General features: G+C 64.0%; 1 protein-coding gene across 3 annotated transcripts in view; it reads right to left on the bottom strand.

The window, feature by feature from the left end:
- The window catches only part of SMOC2 (SPARC related modular calcium binding 2), a 72,603-nt gene extending 53,397 nt beyond the window's left edge, over positions 1-19,206 (bottom strand). Inside the window, exon 1 of one of the 3 annotated variants that reach the window (XM_059699806.1) lies at positions 18,941-19,206. In XM_059699806.1, coding sequence (XP_059555789.1) covers positions 18,941-19,027 — 87 coding nt within the window. In that variant the 5' untranslated portion in view covers positions 19,028-19,206. The remainder of the gene's footprint in view (positions 1-18,940) is intronic. The other 2 variants (XM_059699804.1, XM_059699805.1) reach the window with 2 other exon arrangements.
- Between the last annotated feature and the right edge of the window lie 239 nt (positions 19,207-19,445).

Here is a 19,445-nt window from a genome sequence, read left to right on the forward strand (position 1 = left end):
GGCTGGGAGCACACAGGGCTCTAGACCCTCCCGCCCTGCAGATACCGCAGCCCGGCAGGGAGCTCGCGCTTCCATTCCTAGAAGCTCTGGGAGAGCCAGGCTCCGCTGCTGCGTCCAGGCTGCATCTCGGCTCTCGGGCGCCTGTGTGGAGCCTGGGCGGCTGAGGGCACACCAGTCTCCCCGGCTCTGCCATCTATGAGCTGGAATTTGGGGGGAACCTCCTAAACTAGCTCCTACACCCCGAGTTTTAAAGGAACAGTTGCACAGGAACCCTGAGAGCCCGTCCGTGGCTAAAGCGCTGACAAAACAACGCTGAGAAAAGACCGTCTTTCCCCTTAACGCCTGGGAACTCACACCTTTAATTACACAGAAAAGAGAAATCCCTTAATTACAGGGGAAGGGCACTCGGCTTCTGCAGAGGGAGTAAGAGGATTGGGGGGACCCCCAGGGGACTGCGGGCGGCGGGGTCCACAGTCCAGAGAGAAGCGGTGGGAGAGGGGCCGGAGGGATCAGGGGACAGGAGAGGAGATGCCCGAGCCCGCTGCCCCGGGCAGAGCCGCCCGCAGAACTAAGCGGGCACCTGAGACAGCACAGGGGGAGGGGGCGCGTGCAGGCGGGGGCGTGGGGGGCCCTCACAGTAAGTCACGCAGCCCCCGTGGGGGCACAGACCCGCCCGCCCTCGCCACGGGGCTTCTCCAAACCACAGCATCACCAAACACTCCCGTGTCCCCGCGAACCACGGACAGCGTGCCCGCCGCGCCCGTTCTCGCTGCTCCTCGGCAGAGCTCAGGGCGCCGGGCACGCCCTCCGTGTCCACGAGAGGCTGCAGCGAGGCCAGAGCGGTCACCTTCCCAGAGGAGAGGCCGATGCTGGACCCGCCTCCACGCCCACGGCTCAGTGGGACACGCCGCCCGGGCCACCAGTCAGCGTCAGGGACGAGAATCCCTGAGAGTCACCGGGCCCCGTCGGCCCCCCAGGGGCACCCGCAGCCCTCGGGGAGCCCCGGCCCAGAATGGACTTGGGGATCAGGGGGCGCAGCCTGTCCCTGACCCAAGACACCCCCGGTCCAAACATCACGCGGAGAAACAGTCCCAGCCTGGGCGAGTCCGCGTGGCGGGCACGGGTCCTGTGTGGCCCTAAACACCCGGCCAGTGGCACCAGGATTCGGGGAGCCTGGGGCCAGTGCCAGATCCTGGCTGAGCCGACTCTCCCTCAATTCCCAGAGAGCCTCAGGGGAGGGGGGGCAAGCCAATGTCCTGTTTGTCCCGGGGTCCCTGCCCACTCGGTGCTGGGTTCTGGGACCCAGCGGGCTGCTCCAGTCTGGGGCTCCCCGGCCCAGAAACCCAGGTGAGTCCTAAGCAGACAAGACACTGCCACTCCCGGGGACTCACAGTGCCCCGTCCCTGACAGCGATGGGGGACCAGAGGCCACGTCCAGGTCTTTGTCACCCAGAGGGCAGTGGGCTCTGGCCCGGGAGAGCCGCAGGAGGTGCTGAGAAACGGCGGCGAGGCCTGGCGTCCAGAGAAGCAGCCGCGGGAAGAGGGGACCTGGCCCACCTTTCCTCCTCTGCTCAGTGGATTAGCACCCCGTCCTCAGCCTGAACCCCCATCGGAGTGCGAGGCGGGTCCCACGACGCCCCCGCCCGCGGACCCAGCCCCCCGGCTCCACGCCCGCACCGCGCTGTTTCGTGAAGAACAAACTCACTCGGCATCGGGGGGGGGGGGGACGACAACCCGTGAAGACACCCGGTACCTCCACTTCACACACGCGCCAGGACGCAGCCAGGCCGTGCGGTCGGGGATGGGAACGCGGGCAGCACTCCGTTTGGACGGTTCCAGGCGTCAGAACGACCCCACCACCTGGTACTCCAAACTCACGGAGTCCACGCTCTGACACACAGAAATCACGGCTACGCACAGGATGCACGTACGTGCTGTGAGCAGCAACTCCTCTAGGGGTTCACGTCAAACACTTCCGAACGGCGAGAACCAACGGACATGGCGACCACAGGGACGGGGACACCAGGAAAGAGCCAGGGAACAGGCAGCGAAATCGGTTCCCCACCTGCCACCCCACCAGCCACCCCACCTGCCACCCCACCAGCCACCCCACCTGCCACCCCACCAGCCACCCCACCTGCCACCCCACCAGCCACCCCACCTGCCACCCCACCAGCCACCCCACCTGCCACCCCACCTGCCACCCCACCAGCCACCCCACCTGCCACCCCACCTGCCACCCCACCTGTCACCCCACCAGCCACCCCACCAGCCACCCCACCTGCCACCCCACCTGCCACCCCACCTGCCACCCCACCTGCCACCCCACCAGCCACCCCACCAGCCACCCCACCTGCCACCCCACCAGCCACCCCACCTGCCACCCCACCTGCCACCCCACCTGCCACCCCACCTGTCACCCCACCAGCCACCCCACCTGCCACCCCACCAGCCACCCCACCTGCCACCCCACCTGCCACCCACCTGTCACCCCACCTGCCACCCCACCTGCCACCCCACCTGCCACCCACCTGTCACCCCACCTGCCACCCCACCTGCCACCCCACCTGCCACCCCACCTGTCACCCCACCAGCCACCCCACCTGCCACCCCACCAGCCACCCCACCTGCCACCCCACCTGCCACCCCACCAGCCACCCCACCTGCCACCCCACAGGAAAGAGGGCTGCAGGGCTCACACACCTTCCTGGGGGGATTATACCCACATGACCAACTCCCATCTAAGCTCATTTTAACCGACCGGTATCACTACTACCCCAAACATTTGGTATTAACACGTCAAACTGACATGCGTGTAAGCGGTGATGCTGCAGGGACGTGTCCCCCGCGATGGCGCGGTCTTCGTATTCGGAGCCTCATTTCTGAGAAGCTGCCCTGAGGCTCCGGGAACGTCCCTCCCTTTGGAGCTTGCACACCATCTGGGAAACATCGGCCTCCTCCCTGTGCAGAGCCGCGTGCTGTCCTGCCCGAGGGGAGATGGTGGAGCAGCGGGAATGGCTCTTCCTAAGCCAGCGGTTCTCAGCCTGGGGGTCGCAACCCCTTTGGGGGTCAAACGACCCTTTCACAGGGGTCACCTAAGACCATCGGAAAACACATCTATAATTACATATTGTTTTTGTGGTTAATCACGATGCTTTAATTATGTTCAATTTGTAACAATGAAAATACAGCCTGCATATCAGATATTTACATGATGATTCATAACAGTAGCAGCATGACAGTTATGAGGTAGCAACGAAAATAATTGTATGGTTGGGTCACAACATGAGGAGCTGTATTAAGGGCCAGAGGTTGAGAACTGCTGCACCTAAGAGATTTACACCAAGAAAGACCGGCGCTCAGGTCAGGGTCCTTCACTGAGGTCACCTCGGAACACATCTCCACCTCCGACAGCTTAGCCTTCCTTTTTTAAATATGTTTTTATTGATTTCAGAGAGAAAGGGAGAGAGAATCATGGATCGCTGCCTCCTGCACGCCCCCCACTGGGGATCGAGCCTGCAACCTGGGCCTGTGCCCTGACGGGGAATCAAACCCTGACCTCTTGCTTCGTAGGTCGGTCGACGCTCAGTCACTGAACCACATTGGCCGAGCAGAACCGGCTCCATCTGTGGGTCCTGACCGGGTTCGGAGGGAGGCCAGCGCGGCGGCGGCTCCGATGGGTGCTGGCTGCCTCCCCCCGAGACATTCGGCACCGACCAGGCCCAGGTCACTGAGAAAGGCCACTTTTGAGGAACAGAATGTATTTAAAATCAGGTATTTTCCGTGAGCAGATGCAGCTTAGAGATGTGCCATGTCTGGTGTCGTCTGTCCGGCCTGCAGCCCACGGCGACGCTGCCCCGGCCTGGGTGGGACGCCGTCCTGGCCACGCCCACGCGTCCCTGGGACACTCACCGTTTATTTCACCTGGGGCTGGGGAGGTGCCCGCGGGCGTCTGGTCACACATGGCTTGACTTGGATTCCCCGCTCTGGTGTTTTATGCTCTCATTCCTCTTTAGCACACGACTGCCCCAGACGCCTGCTCCTGGCGGGCGGGTGATGTGGCCGGCACAGCCCTCAGGGGCCTCCGGGCGTCACGGCCCACAAGCTCAGTACTAAACACCCAACGGCGTGGCCGGGGGAGTGGGAGCATCACGGCTGACACATGTGGCTCCCGCTTCCTGCACCGCGTGCAGAGGGCGTGTGAGGGACACGGGAAACGAGTGGAACACTCATGACAGGGATTCCTGCCGAACCCATCACTTGCTAATGATCCCACAGGGTCCTGCTCCTTCCCGTCTCGCCCTCCACGGCGGAAATAATTCGCCGGAAATGGCGCTGCGAGGCAATGACAGCTCATCACTGCGGAAGGGACGCTACGGGCCGGCCCCGAGCGGTTACCAGAGGAGGAGATGGGAAATCCAGGGACACAGCCTGAGCAACCCCGGCCTGACCCCAGGGCCCCCCGCCCGGCGGAGTCGGCAGCCAAGGCCCCGGGGTCTCCTGCCGACACCCGCAGGGCTCCCACCGCCACGGTTCTCACTCAGCAGCGTCTGAGCCACGGACACCCACAGCGACACTCACCATATTTTGCATCTTTAATTTTTAAAAGGGATGCTGGTGTCTACTAACATGTTCCAGCCAAAATGATAAATGTGAGACATCACAGAGGGCTGGATGCGGAAATCGTTTTGTTGAAATCGGGCATTAAATGCCCTTTAATCCCTGCCAGTGTGGCTCACTGATTGAGCATCGACTCAGGAACCAGGAGGTCACAATTTGCTGCCCGGTCAGGGCACATGCCCGGGTTGCGGACTCGATCCCCAGTGTGGGGCGTGCAGGAGGCAGCCATTCATATTCTCTCTCATCACTGATGTTTCTCTCTCTCTCTCCCTTCCTCTCTAAACTCAATCAATAAATATAAATATACTAGAGGCCTGGTGCACGACATTCATGCACTCGGGGGCAGGGGTTCCCCTCAGGCCAGCCTGCGCCCTTTAGCAGTCTGGGAGCCCTCGGGGGATGTCCGACTGACAGCTTAGGCCCGCCTGGGGAGCAGGCCTAAACCGCAGTCTGACAGCCTTATCACTGCTGCGGAGGACCCCGCTGTACTGGCAGCCATCAGCCAGCTTGTGGCTGAGCGACGCTCTCCCTGTGGGAGCGCACTGACCACCAGGGGGCAGCTCCTGCATTGAGCGCCTGCCCCCTGGCGGTCAGTGCGCGTCATAGCGATCGGTTGTTCCGCCATTTGGTCGATTTGCATATCGCCTTTTATTATATAGGAATATTTTTTAAATGCCCTTTAAACATGGAGTGAGCAGAGGAGGATGGCAGGAGGCTGGTGGCCACGTGGGCTGCGCACCCGCTGCCCGCTGCCCGGATCGGGCTTCCCATGGACTGAGGGGCCCTGCAGCCCTGCAAACCCCTCGACTCCCAGAGGTACACGTCCTCACACGTTAACCTTCATGCGAGGGGGCATGTAAGTCTGAGAAATCTGGAGTATCAGTCAATCAAAGTGAACTTCACCTTATTGACAATAAATCAAAATGTATTTAAACCATTCAAGTTTTCAGCGAGAGGAGCGTGGGTGAGTCAACATGACGGAAACGCCAGCCCCTGGGCGGATGTGATTCAGAGACGAGACGAGGGAGAAACATCAGCCAACATCCCCGCCCTGACCCGGCCCAGCACCCGGGCCTCCCCCACGAAACACAGCCCTCCGCCCGCCTGGGGCGCCCGCGACAGCGCGTCCCGTGTTCCTTCCTCGGAGGTGAGCTCACAGTGCCGCCTCCCAGGGGTGACTAACTGGAAGATCGTATCTGTTTCCAGAACGTTCCCTCCAGATGCAGCCGGTGGTTCCGGTCCAGGCTGTCCCGGGCTGCCCTTCCTGTCCCTGAGGGATCCCAGCCCGCGAATCCAGGGGCCTCTGACTCGACATCGGGGTCCCTGAGGCTCGAGTCGCGGTTGAGTTCCTCATTTGCAAACCCGCGCTGACTTTCAATGGAGCTGAGCCCGGCCCGCGTGGCTCAGTGGTTGAGCGGCGACCTATGAACCAGGAGGTCAGGGTTCGAGTCGGTCAGGGCACAGGCCCGGGTGTGGGCTCCATCCCCAGTGGGGGGCGTGCAGGAGGCAGCTGATGGATCAGTGATTCTCTCTCATCACAAATGTTTCTACCTCTCTCTCTCCCCCTTCCTCGCTCTAAAAAAATCAATAAAAAATAAACAGAGCCAGGCTGCTGCCCAGAGGCGCTGCCCTGCACACCTGCCCCTCAGGTCTCCGCTGCCCAAACAGCTAAGTGCCCTTTGCACGGGGCCTGGGCGGCCTCAGACCCTCACCCTGACGGTCCGGCCCCGGTGGGCACAGGACCCGCGGGGAGGCTCTCGCCCCCCCCGCCCCCCCAGCGCTGGGGCCAGAGGCTGAGGCGTGTCGTCGCCCCTCTGCCGGCCCCGAGGACCTCGCCACGTGCGTGTGGTTAGAAGCTGGCACGCGTGTGTAGCCGTGACGCTCAGGTCCCTGTAATTACCAGGCGGCCCAGAGGCAGAACACGGATTGAGTCATTACGGCTCAGCGAGCGCCACGCGAGCGCCACCTGTCACCACCGTCAGCCGCCCGCCCTCGGCTCCGGGACCCGCCCGGACGGTGGCTGCGCAGGGGTCAGGGGCGCCGGGTGCTCTGCAGCCGGGATTCCTGAGCGAAGAGGGGGGACTGCACCCCGAGGCTGCCCTGGGCTTTCGCTCGTGTTTACACATCCCCCTGGACACCTGTGGGAGCCAGAGACAGGGCCCGCCAGGTCGGACGGCTGGTGGGGAGGACTGGCCCTGTACCGGCCACAGCCACTGCCGGGGCCCCTCCATGCTGCCCCCGCGCCTCCTGGGCTCACGCGGAGCACGAGCTGGGCGGCTCCGGCCACCGCATGCAGGAGGGACGCGTGTGGGACCAGCTGTCCAACGGTCCAGTGACTCAGCGCTCAGAATCCAGCCCCAGGCCCCACACCCCCGAGCGTGGCCCACGCATTCACATCCCCGCGCCGGACTGGGTCCCAGCAGACACGCCCGCGGGCTGTGCTCCCCGCCGGGAAGGCCCTGCACCCCGCAGCTCAGCCCGCAGAGGGGGACGCGAGGCACTGGCTGGGGTCCCCGAGCACCACCTCGCTTCCGGTGCAGCCCGCAGGAACCTCCTCCCAGCTGCCCGCTGCGACCTGCTCCCGAGTCCTTCCCGGGGGTTGGGGTTTTGCAGACGCTGTCTCCAGGGACCCTTTGACCCCACAGCTAGCCACTCACCCTCCGGCCGGGACACCAGCAAGTCCGAGGGCCGACCCCTGTGACCAGGAAACCCGCACAATTTCACCGAATTCTGCCCGGTAGCTCCGTGCGATGCGGGCGGCAGCCATCACAGGGAGTGAGTGTTCGGAGTGGGACGCAGACACTCCCAGGCGGAGACCAGGAGGGGGCCAGGCCAGCCGCCCATGAGGGCAAACCCCCGGCTCAGCCGCCACCGCAGCTGCCGCGCGACCGTCCCGCCGCCCCTGTGCTCCGCCGCCCTGACTCTCAGAGAAACAATAGGAGACACGGAGGACGTGAGTCTGTTACCAGTTTTGCATTTAATGTTCTGATTTCAAAGAAACTCACAGACGAGGCCCAACATCTGCAGCCCACACGGGTCCAGGGAAAGCAGCCCCTCTGTCCCTACACCAGGGCCTGTCTGCACCCCCACATCACGGCTGCACCAGGCCTGCCTGCACCCCCACATCACGGCTGCACCAGGCCTGCCTGCACCCCCACATCACGGCTGCACCAGGCCTGTCTGCACCCCCACATACAGCTGCACCAGGCCTGTCTGCACCCCCACATACAGCTGTACCAGGCCTGTCTGCACCCCCACATACAGCTGCACCAGGCCTGTCTGCACCCCCACATCACGGCTGCACCAGGCCTGCCTGCACCCCCACATCACGGCTGCACCAGGCCTGTCTGCACCCCCACATCACGGCTGCACCAGGCCTGCCTGCACCCCCACATCACGGCTGCACCAGGCCTGCCTGCACCCCCACATCACGGCTGCACCAGGCCTGTCTGCACCCCCACATCCAGCTGCACCAGGCCTGTCTGCACCCCCACATCACGGCTGCACCAGGCCTGTCTGCACCCCCACATACAGCTGCACCAGGCCTGTCTGCACCCCCACATCACGGCTGCACCAGGCCTGTCTGCACCCCCACATACAGCTGCACCAGGCCTGTCTGCACCCCCACATACAGCTGCACCAGGCCTGTCTACACCCCCACATACAGCTGCACCAGGCCTGTCTGCACCCCCACATACAGCTGCACCAGGCCTGTCTGCACCCCCACATACAGCTGCACCAGGCCTGTCTGCACCCCCACATACAGCTGCACCAGGGCCTGTCTGCACCCCCACATACAGCTGCACCAGGGCCTGTCTGCGCCCCCACATACAGCTGCACCAGGGCCTGTCTGCACCCCCACATACAGCTGCACCAGGGCCTGTCTGCACCCCCACATACAGCTGCACCAGGCCTGTCTGTACCCCCACATCACGGCTGCACCAGGGCCTGTCTGCACCCCCACATACAGCTGCGCCAGGAGCCTGTCTGTACCCCCACATCACAGCTGCGCCAGGAGCCTGTCCCTTGCTCTGACACCTGGGAGGCCCCCCTGGATGCCCGCCTACCTGCCCTTAGCCCTTCACCCCCACACCCGCCAGCACCCTCAGGAGACTCCTCCCTCCCCAGATGCTCTCTGGCGGGACCCCCCCAGCTGCCCCAGCACCCAGAGATCCCATGTCCCTCCCCTGATGTCCCCTGGCCCCTGTGAGCAGTGCAGATGCCCGAGGGAAGGATGTGACTTTGTTTACCTACTTCCCGGGAGGCGGCCATGACCCCCCCCCCCCCGTCCCCTCCCGTGCTGGGGGTTGAGGATGCGGGAACGGCGCAGAAAGAGGGGCTGCGCTGACACCAGCGCTGGAATACGGTGCCTTCCGCAGACACACAGGAAGCCACGCCTCCCGCAGAGCCGCTGGCCTGGCCGCGGTCACTCCACAGGTCCCCGCTCCCTCCCCGGCTGAGCCCCAGCCCTGATGGCCCTTGCACCCCAGGCTTCCACATCGAGGCACTGGGAGGCGGAGGGTCCCCGGTTTCCCCTCCCCAATTTAGCATCTCGGCGCCAGAGTCACGTCTTTAAAGCCGGGAGTCCGTATGGTGCCCGAACCCACGCTGAGTGGCACAGCCGGGGCCCTTTTTGTCTCTGAGGTGGCGGGAGCCTGGCTTGGGGCCCTGGCCCTGAACCCCTCCCTGGAGCCCCTGTCCCCCAAGGAGGGGCCGGCCGCTCTCGGGCGCCCTCTGGGGGTCTCCCGCAGTCCCCACCCAGGAGGGGGCGCCCCCTCGCCCCCCTGGCTAAGCCTCCGCACCTGTGCTCAGGGGCGTCCAGGTGGGAGAGCCGCCAGGAGAGCAGAGCGGGACCCGCAGCCCCACCCAGATTCTATCTCTGAATGGGAGGCAGGATCTGTCCCTGGCAACCCCCTGACGAGATCAATCTTGTAAGAATGAGGGCTGATCGCACGAGCACGCCGGGACCCGGGGCAGCGCACGGCTCAGGCGTGTAGGTTCAGGTTGGAGCCTTGCTCACCTTCCTTACCCCCAGGTGCCTCCGCAACCCCAGCCACACCCACACGCGACACCACCCGCCGCCGGCAGGTGCCAGGGCAGGGGAGATACCATCCTGGGAGCACAGGGCGCAGGCGCGCCGCTTGGGAGAGGAGCCGAGGACAAGCCCGTCCCAGCCACAGCGCCCTGTCCTTGGGAGGAGGTGTGTGTCCCGGCAGGGCCTGCGCCCCAGGGCGGGAGGGGGCCGGACCACCAAGTGTCTATCACTGGGTTGGTGGAAAGGCTTTAAACCGCGATTCACAGTAACATGTACTTGGGGGTTGAATGCAGCATTTATTTTATTTATGTCTATTTTTTAAATATAATTTTATTGATTTCAGAGGAAGGGAGAGGGAGAGAGAGAGAGAGAAACATCCATGATGAGAGAGAATCATGAACCGGCTGCCTCCTGCATGCCCCACACTGGGGATGGAGCCCGCCACCCGGGCCAGTGCCCTGACCGGGAATCGAACCCTGACCTCCTGGTTCCTAGGTGGATGCTCAGCCCCTGAGCCAGGCCGGCCGGACCCAATGCAGCATTTTATTGATGGTTTCCAAGCTGCTGACTGGGGAGGTGGGGGCAGGAGGGTCAGTCAGGCAGTGAGTGGATTCACCCGAGTGTCCTCTCCTGGGAGAGGGGCTGGCTGTCCTCAGGGGTGTTACGGCTGCCCAGTCGCAGAAGACGGAGGATGCTCGCACCTCAGGGGGTGCCCCACCCGGGATGAAGGGGTTGGAAACAGCACCCTACATCCCTCCTGGGCTCAGACCTCAGGCAGCAGCTGCCCGGGGGGCCTGGCTCGCCCGGATCTGGCCTGGGTCGCCCGGATCAGCTGCCCGGGGACCGGGCTCGCCCGGATCTTGGCTTAGGAAGCTCTCAGGGCCGTGGGGCAGCCGCACGCCGGTGCCCGAGGCCGGGACTGAGGGCCGCCCTGACCCAGCAGCACTGGCGGGAGGGTCCGAGAGGGAGGAGGCTCTTGGCCAGAGTCCCCCAGGCGGAGGACAGCAGTCTGTGGGGAAGGGGGCCGGACAGGGCCTGCCTGCGGACAGGGTGCTCCTCTTCAGGTGCCCACTAGACGCCGAGGAACAGCTAGTCCTTGACTTGTGGGCAGCTGAGTGGTCCCTCGGCCTGATGGGAGCCGCCTCGCCCGGCTCACGGCCTCTCCGTGGGGTCTCCTCACGCCCCTTCGCCCGCAGTGAATGGGGGGCGCGGCCGGGTGGCCTGTGGTCTCTGTCCATCCTCAAAGCCTGATGGTTACTGTCTTCTGAGTGACGCCCCATCTTCAGGTGTTTCCCCGGGGACCCCTCCCCCGCTCGCGACGAGCCTCTAACGGGCGCAGCCAGGACCGTATACGGAGGACGCTCGTGTCTGGAGGGGAGCCGAGGCCGCGCCCAGTGCTGAGCCCTGGGAGGAGGAGATGGGGCTGGACAGGGGCCTCGCCGTGAAGGCAGGGCAGTCCCTCCCACGATCGACTAACATGAAGGGACTGCTCTTGGGGAGGAACGTGTGATGGGGAAGCTCAGCGTGTGACCTGGCTGCCCTGGAGTTCACGGGGTTTCCTAGAAAGGGCGCCAGGGGCAGGGAGCGCGGCCGGAACCCTGAGCCCAGCACCGGCTGTGGGCGGCCCTCCGATCGCCTCCATCCACAGCCTGGGTCCTGCCAGCCCTCAGCACGCAGGAGAAGAGCTGCTTTTCCAGAAAAGTCACTGTTTTAAGAGTGATCTTACACGTGCTGGTTTGTTCACTTCCTCGTGGCACGGACGGCGGCCTGTGACTCGTGCACCTGGAGTGGTTCTCATCCAGGGCCGGCGGCACCTCAGGAAGCCTCTTTCTTTCGGTTCGGCCTCTGCCGTGCGGGAGGGTGACTGTGCCTCGGCCAGGGCGGCCCCCAGGCTCCGTGGATCCCTTCTGATCTGCGCGCTTTCCTCCATGTTATAAAAGCACAGGGCAGAGTAAGCGGACTCGGTGAGTGGGCCTGCCCCAGCGAAGGTTAGTGACCAGAAAACCGGACGCGCCGGTGAAGAAAGGCGAGTGCACGCTTGCGCCTGAGGACGAGCTAGAGAAGCGGGTACAGCCCGGCCAGCCTGGCTCAGGGCTTGAGCATCGACCTATGAACCAGGAGGTCACGGTGCCATTCCCGGTCAGGGCACAGGCCGGGTTGCAGGCTTGATCCCTAGTGGGGGGCGTGCAGGAGGCAGCCGATCCATGATTTTCTCTCATCACTGATGTCTCTCTCTCCCTCTCTCCCCTCCTCTCTGAAATCAACAAAAATATATTTAAAAAATAAATAAACACCCGACTCAGACAAGGTCAACCTACAGACTACTGCTTCTATCCCCCCAACAAACTGATGAGCTTGCTCTTTACGAAGCCACTAAACTCAGCGAACTTGAGGTACCCAGAGGGGAGCGGGCCCCGCGACGATGCCCACCGCCGCGCTCGGCCCGCGATCACACCCACCGCGGCTCATGCTCACCCGCGGCCCTTCACGCTCTGCGAAGCGTCAGGACTATTGGCGGACTCCTTGCCAGCAACCTCAGACGTTCCGAGTTGGCTTACTCGTCCCCCCAGAATAAATCTGCCCTGGGCAAGGCTGGCTAACGGACGGGGTCGGTAACCTGACGCTGGGATCGAATGACGGTGTGGCCCACCCACCGCAACGCCACCACCAGGGCGCAGCTGGCAGAGGGGCGGGCGGAGGCGCTCGGGGTGGGAGGTGGGGCGGGGGAAGCAGCAGAGGAGGAACAGAAACTGAAAGACCTCTTCTGGAACGGCCGCCAGTGCCAATGCAGAACCCGTCAGCACAGCGGTTCTCACCCTGTGGGTCGCGACCCCTTTGGCGGCCGAACGACCCTTTCACAGGGGTCGCCTAAGACCGTCCTGCAGATCAGATATTGACATGACGATTCATCACAGCAGCAACATGACAGTGATGAAGTAGCAGCGAAAATAGTTTTATGGTTGGGTCACCACATGAGGAGCTGTATTAAAGGGCCAGAAGGTCGCGAACCCCTGCGTCGGCACATGAAGACCACGGGAGCGCGGAAGGAATGCGATTCGGGAGAAGTGGGAGAGAGAACGAGAGAGAACGGAAAGAGACGCCGGGGAAAGACCAAAGTCACCAAAGGGAGACCCATCCATCCGGAGGGAGGGAGGGCCGCTCCCTCGGCCGCCGCCCCTCCTCCCAGCGTCATGGGCGGCGGCTGCATGATGCCGCAGGCCACGGAACCTGACTGTGATCCTGGTCTCAGCGTCACCCGAGGGTTCTGACTAAATTTGGCCAGAGCTTCCAGCATCAGAGTTTCCACGTACCATTCCTCCTTGTTCATCGGACAGAAGAAATGCGAGCTGACGGTTTGCTTTTATTCGTTTGTGGTTTATTACAAACCTTGGCTCTGGGAGCTCCAACCTGGGGCTACCAAATCCCACGAGAACGTCTGCTATTTTCACTTTCAGAATAATCCTTCTCCGGGTAAAACCAAACTTCCTTTCCTGACACCTTTCCTCCGGGGGCTTCAGGTAAAATGTGCAATGGGTTGCTGTTCAACCTCCAAAGACGTACGCCTGTCCACCACGACGTCTTGTCCCGTGACCCACACCGTCGCTCGGGGAAGCATCCGGGTGACGGTTCTAACTCCTTACATTCCCGGGGTGGGGGACGTCCGGCCCGCGAGCTGCAGAAGGCCCGCGGAAGCCTGGGGTCTGGCCCTGCCCAGGCACTAGGGGTGAGTGACCAGGTAGAGCAGGCTGGTCATTACGCTGACCCTTTCGTGTGGCCCTCGAATGATGGTATCGATATCCACTGACCCTTGGCAGGGCCAGGCCCCACCCCTGCAGGAACGCAGACAACCTGCTCTTGACTCCTTCCTACTTCCAGGCGTCTCCTGGAAACCACATCCACGTCTGTCCTTATGTGTGGACAGGGCACCTTTCAATCCAAAAGTACACAGATGTGCCCTCCCCACACGGCCACACCCCATCTCCACAGTAGCCCCAGGGAGGCTCGCGAGGGCACAGGATCCCTCCGACCCCGTGGCCCCAGCCCCTGCACCCTTGGGCCCATCCGGCCGTGACCGCAGCCTCGTTCGGGCCGGAGTGGCTTCAGGTTTTATTGAGGGTCTTGACTTCAAGTCACAAGGAAAGTGGCCGCCCAGACGTCGGGGTCCCGAGCCGCCAGGAAGGGGCTCCCCGGCCGGGGGGCCCTGATGGGTCAGGTTCCTTCTCCGTAGCCCCGCCGGCCGGCCGTCTCGCGCTGGGAACGAAGCCGCCTTCCGGGGCGTCCACGCCCCCCGAGTGTGCGCAGGGGAGAGGAGAAGCCGCAGTCGCTCCTGAGGGATCCACGCTGAGTGGGAGCAGCGCCCACCAGGACGGCGGAGGAGAGCGGTTCGGGGCTGGTACGCGGCACGTCCACGGGAGGTCTCCTCACGGACACGCCGACAGGGAAGCGTCTGAAACTGGTAACTGAGCCAGGGCTGTTTCCCGCCTCCTTCCCGCTCTTTCAGGGCAAATACACGGAGGGGAGGGGGGCTGCTCCCCTGTCACCCCTGCCCCAGACCAGCCAGTCCTGAGCCCTCCCCGTCCGAGCGACCACGTGGGAGGGTCCCGAATGGAAAAGGGGTGCCCAGTTCTGGTCTAAAGGTGACAGGAGAGTGGAGCCAGGACGCCCCCCCAGGAAGGAGAGCGGCTTCCGGGGTCTGGAAGCACCAGGCCACCTTGCTGCCGGGGCTCCTGTGGGGTCTCTGGGGCTCGGATCCCCTTCCCTTGAACGTGGACACACCAGAGCGTGTGCCTCGCTGTGGGGGGCAGGGGGCCAATGAGCAGACAGAGCCCAGTCAGTCCCCACAGGCACCCTCCGGGCGCACGCCTTCACTGGCTGTGAGCAACGGCAGGGGCTCCCCCAACGCTGCCTTCACGTGGGGCACAGAGGCAGGGTCAGCTCCACACGCGGCCGTGGTCCCTCCAGCACCTCTGGGCACCGCCCCAAGGGGCACACTCAGGTGTGAGCCCAGCGACAGGACACACACACTCACTCAGGTGTGAGCCCAGCGACAGGACACACACACTCACTCAGGTGTGAGCCCAGCCACAGGACACACACACTCACTCAGGTGTGAGCCCAGCCACAGGACACACACACTCACTCAGGTGTGAGCCCAGCGACAGGACACACTCACTCACTCAGGTGTGATACCAGCGACAGGACACACTCACTCAGGTGTGAGTCCAGCGACAGGACACACTCACTCACTCAGGTGTGAGCCCAGCGACAGGACACACACACTCACTCAGGTGTGAGCCCAGCCACAGGACACACACACTCACTCACTCAGGTGTGAGCCCAGCGACAGGACACACACACTCACTCAGGTGTGAGCCCAGCCACAGGACACACACACTCACTCACTCAGGTGTGAGCCCAGCGACAGGACACACACACTCACTCACTCAGGTGTGAGCCCAGCGACAGGACACACACACTCACTCAGGTGTGAGCCCAGCAACAGGACACACTCACTCACTCAGGTGTGAGACCAGCGACAGGACACACTCACTCAGGTGTGAGTCCAGCGACAGGACACACTCACTCACTCAGGTGTGAGCCCAGCCACAGGACACACACACTCACTCAGGTGTGAGCCCAGTGACAGGACACACACACTCACTCAGGTGTGAGCCCAGCGACAGGACACACTCACTCACTCAGGTGTGAGCCCAGCGACAGGACACACTCACTCACTCAGGTATGAGCCCAGCGACAGGACACACACTCACTCAGGTGTGAGCCCAGCGACAGGGCACACACACTCACTCAGGTGTGAGCCCAGCGACAGGACACACACACTCACTCAGGTGTGAGCCCAGCGACAGGACACACACACTCACTCACTCAGGTGTGAGCCCAGCGACAGGACACACACACTCACTCAGGTGTGAGCCCAGCCACAGGACACACACACTCACTCAGGTGTGAGCCCAGCCACAGGACACACACACTCACTCACTCAGGTGTGAGCCCAGCGACAGGACACACACACTCACTCAGGTGTGAGCCCAGCGACAGGACACACACACTCACTCACTCAGGTGTGAGCCCAGCGACAGGACACACTCACTCACTCAGGTGTGAGTCCAGCAACAGGACACACTCACTCACTCAGGTGTGAGCCCAGCGACAGGACACACACACTCACTCAGGTGTGAGCCCAGCCACAGGACACACACACTCACTCAGGTGTGAGCCCAGCCACAGGACACACACACTCACTCAGGTGTGAGCCCAGCCACAGGACACACACACTCACTCACTCAGGTGTGAGCCCAGCGACAGGACACACACACTCACTCAGGTGTGAGCCCAGCGACAGGACACACACACTCACTCACTCAGGTGTGAGCCCAGCGACAGGACACACTCACTCACTCAGGTGTGAGCCCAGCGACAGGACACACTCACTCACTCAGGTGTGAGCCCAGCGACAGGACACACTCACTCACTCAGGTGTGAGCCCAGCGACAGGACACACTCACTCACTCAGGTGTGAGCCCAGCGACAGGACACACTCACTCACTCAGGTGTGGGCCTAGCGGCAGGGCATTAGGCAAACTCACAGGCCTGCACCTGGGACCGTGTGGAGCTGGGGCCTGTCTGCCCAGCCAATGCGTTACACTGGGACGTGTCCCGGTCTCGGCCGTGCACAGAAATTTAAAGCGAAGCGCCAGCCCTCCCCTGGGAAGCGGAGAAGCCTGGCCGGGGGCCCATGTCAGGGCGGACTGGACTCCGTCACACCACCTGCTGGCGGGCGGCAAGGCCAAGGTCGGTGAGGACAGGACGCAGGCCAGGCCACGGAACGTCATCAGGAAACACACCAAAGGGAGAATGAATAAAAAGCCCATTCTCCAGCAAGCAGATCCTCTTGGTCTCGAGCACAAAGCCCAGTGGCCCTCTGGCCACACCTGCCCCCTCGAGTGGGCAGCAGGGAGAAGGCGTGTCCTGAGAAGCCAGGCCCAGGAACTTGTGCAGGCGCCTGTGTCCAGGCGAGAAGCGGGCGAACGGGGGCAGAGCACGCGAGGGCCGTCCATCCCCACGGCGGACACCCGACGGGGCCACGCACAGGAGAGCAGAGCGCGGGCGCAGGGGACGTGCGGTGGGGAGGCCCGGGCTGCTTCCAGGCCCGCGCGAGGGGTGACACCTCAGAGGGACGAGGGCCGGGGCGTCGGATGCGTGTCAACTGGAGAAGGACTCTGTGCCACGCACATCAGAGCCCTTATCTCTACTCCTCATGCGCTGAGCAGACAGAGCTGCTGCGTCCCCTTCAGAGAAGGGGAGCGGAGAGAGGACCCCAGCCACCCCTCCCGGAGCCTCGGGCAGCCGACGGGCCTCTGATTTATGCAGGACCAGACGTGAGGGCTGCGCGAGGGCCTTCCTCCGGGAACAAAGGGATCCCCGCACCCCAGGAAGCCATCTACAGAGACACCAGCACCTCCCGTTCCGCCAGCCCATCGCTGGCTTCCTGGTGTCCTGGGGCGGAGGGGTTGGGGGGCGGGGTAAGACAATGTCTGCCAAATAGTTTACGGCTTTAAACTCCTCTCCTGGTGCAAGAGCAGCACAGCTTTCCCTGGCAAGTTGTGGTGTTAAAGCCACACATCCTCTGGGCCGTGCCGTGAGGGAGGCCCCGGGACCCCGCCAGGTCGGCTTGGCAACGGGAGCCCACGTGTGGCTGGCGTGGCTGCAGCCAGAGGCCCCGAGAGCCGCGGACGCAGGCGAGGCACCAGAGGCTGCGAGGAAACGGTTAAGTCGGGAGAGGGGAGGGAGAGAAGAAAAGAAAATCTGCGGAGATTTAAATTGTTCCAATAACTAACCGCACGGATCCTGCTGCTCCTCCGGGACCACCCGGCCGGGCCCCCCAGGACGCGGCCCGCGACAGGCTGCCTCGCGCACGCCCCGCTCCGCGGCCACGCGGGTCGCCCTCGGCCGTGGCCCCGCCGGAGCCGTGGGTCTCGTGGAGCGCTGGTCTCACCCTCTGACGCACCATGGGGGGGTCTGTTTTCATGTGTGTGCGTGCATCTTGCGTACACGTATGTACACATGTGTATGCCCATGAACACAGGCAGTGCCTGGTGGTGGGCGGGCCCCTCTGGGGAGATACGCGTCTGCAAGGAAGGCTGGGTGTGTGAAAACCTCCGAGCCTCCGGAACAGCCTCCAGTCGACAAGTCCCTGGAGACACCAGGCAGGGACCAGGCGGCTCCAGAAGAATCTTAGGTATGAACCAGGAGCAGCCGACGCCTTCCCGCTGCTGGGACGCTCGCAGGAGCGCCTGCCTTTGCTGAAAAGCGAACGGACCACAGCCTCTATTTCTGATGCAGGGGACGCCGGAGGGCACGTCCCGGCCACGTACACCCTCTCCACCAGAGGTGCGCTCCCTGCCTTCACGTTTTCTCAAGCACTTGTCCCAGAACACATGTAAGCGGCGTGTTTTCGCGGCTGCAGATTGCATTAATTATGGGCTCGCCGCCCCTGCCAGCCGCGAGGTCTGTGGAGCTGGGGGCTGCAGGCTCAGCAGGGCCAGCGGCCGTGGCTTGGCGCAGCCCCTGGACACAGCTCCGCGCTTGGCACCGCGCGGGTGGACCAGGGCCTTGGCCTAGAAGTTGCAGCTAAGAAAGAAAAACACGCCGCGGTCAACCGCAGTGACCCAAGCGCTGGGGCGCGCGCCCGCGGCTCGCACAGCCTGGTGGGGGGGTGGGGGGGGACCGTGGGGCGAAGTGGCCCCAGGGGCGCAGGGACTCCTCCCTCCCCCTTCTGTCCGTTTACACCAGTGACCAATGACCCCTATTTGTCATGCCATCTGCTCTCCTAACTCCACACAGGAGGGTCTCCAGAAAGGCCCCCCCCAACCTTGGGGGCGACAAGGAGGGCCCAAGGCTCGCAGCCCCTCCAACCAGCTCAGTGCCCATGGACAGGCGCGCTCCAGGGGCCAGTGGGCACCCCGTCCCCGGTGGGTCCGCCTCGAACAGTCCACGGGGCGGCGCTGGCGATCCCAGACCTTGTGCCGGGCGCGCGGGACCCTGCACACCCCTAAGTGGGGGAGCACACTCCGACCCGCAGTCCCCTGGAGCTCTCCCCCTCCTCCGCCCCTTCCGCCCCCAGCGCGCCCTAGGCAGCTGGCGGCAGCCCCGCCCTGAGCGCACCTCGAGCACCCGCCAGCCCAAGTCCCACCTGCCCAGCCCGCCGGCAGGAGGAGGCCCCCGCCCCCGGGGTCACCTGCTCTGCTCCGGGACCGGGACTCACCGTGAGCGCGGAGAACTTCTGCGCGGGCGCCGGCGGCAGCAGCCCCGCCAGCAGCAGCGGCAGCCAGCAGAGCCGGGGCCGCAGCATGGTGCGCGCGGGCGGCCGGAGCGGCGACACGCGGCGGCGGCGGCCGGAGCCTGGCGCTGGCCTGCGGGCGGTCTCCCCTCCGCTCCGGGCGGCCCGGCTCGACCAGCTGCCCTCCCAGCACGGAGAGGTCCTGCGTCCTTTAGGGCTGCCCTGGCTCCTGTCAAATAACTGCAGCGCCTCCTGCCTCCTCCCTCCTCCTCCCTCCCCTCCCCGCCCTCCCCTCCAGCCCAGAGCCCCACCTCCTGCGCCCGCAGCGCTCGGCTCCGCTCAGATGCCGCTGGGGCGCAGGGGCCACCCCCGGGTGCTGTGTGCTCGCCTCCTTCCCGGCAGTGCACACGCACACGCATGGATGCACACGCATTATACACACATGCACACACCACGCGTGCCCGTCTGGGAGAGCTCCCTGGCCCAACCA

The sequence above is a fragment of the Myotis daubentonii genome, chromosome 6, assembly GCF_963259705.1.
Source record: "Myotis daubentonii chromosome 6, mMyoDau2.1, whole genome shotgun sequence".
NCBI lineage: Eukaryota > Metazoa > Chordata > Mammalia > Chiroptera > Vespertilionidae > Myotis > Myotis daubentonii.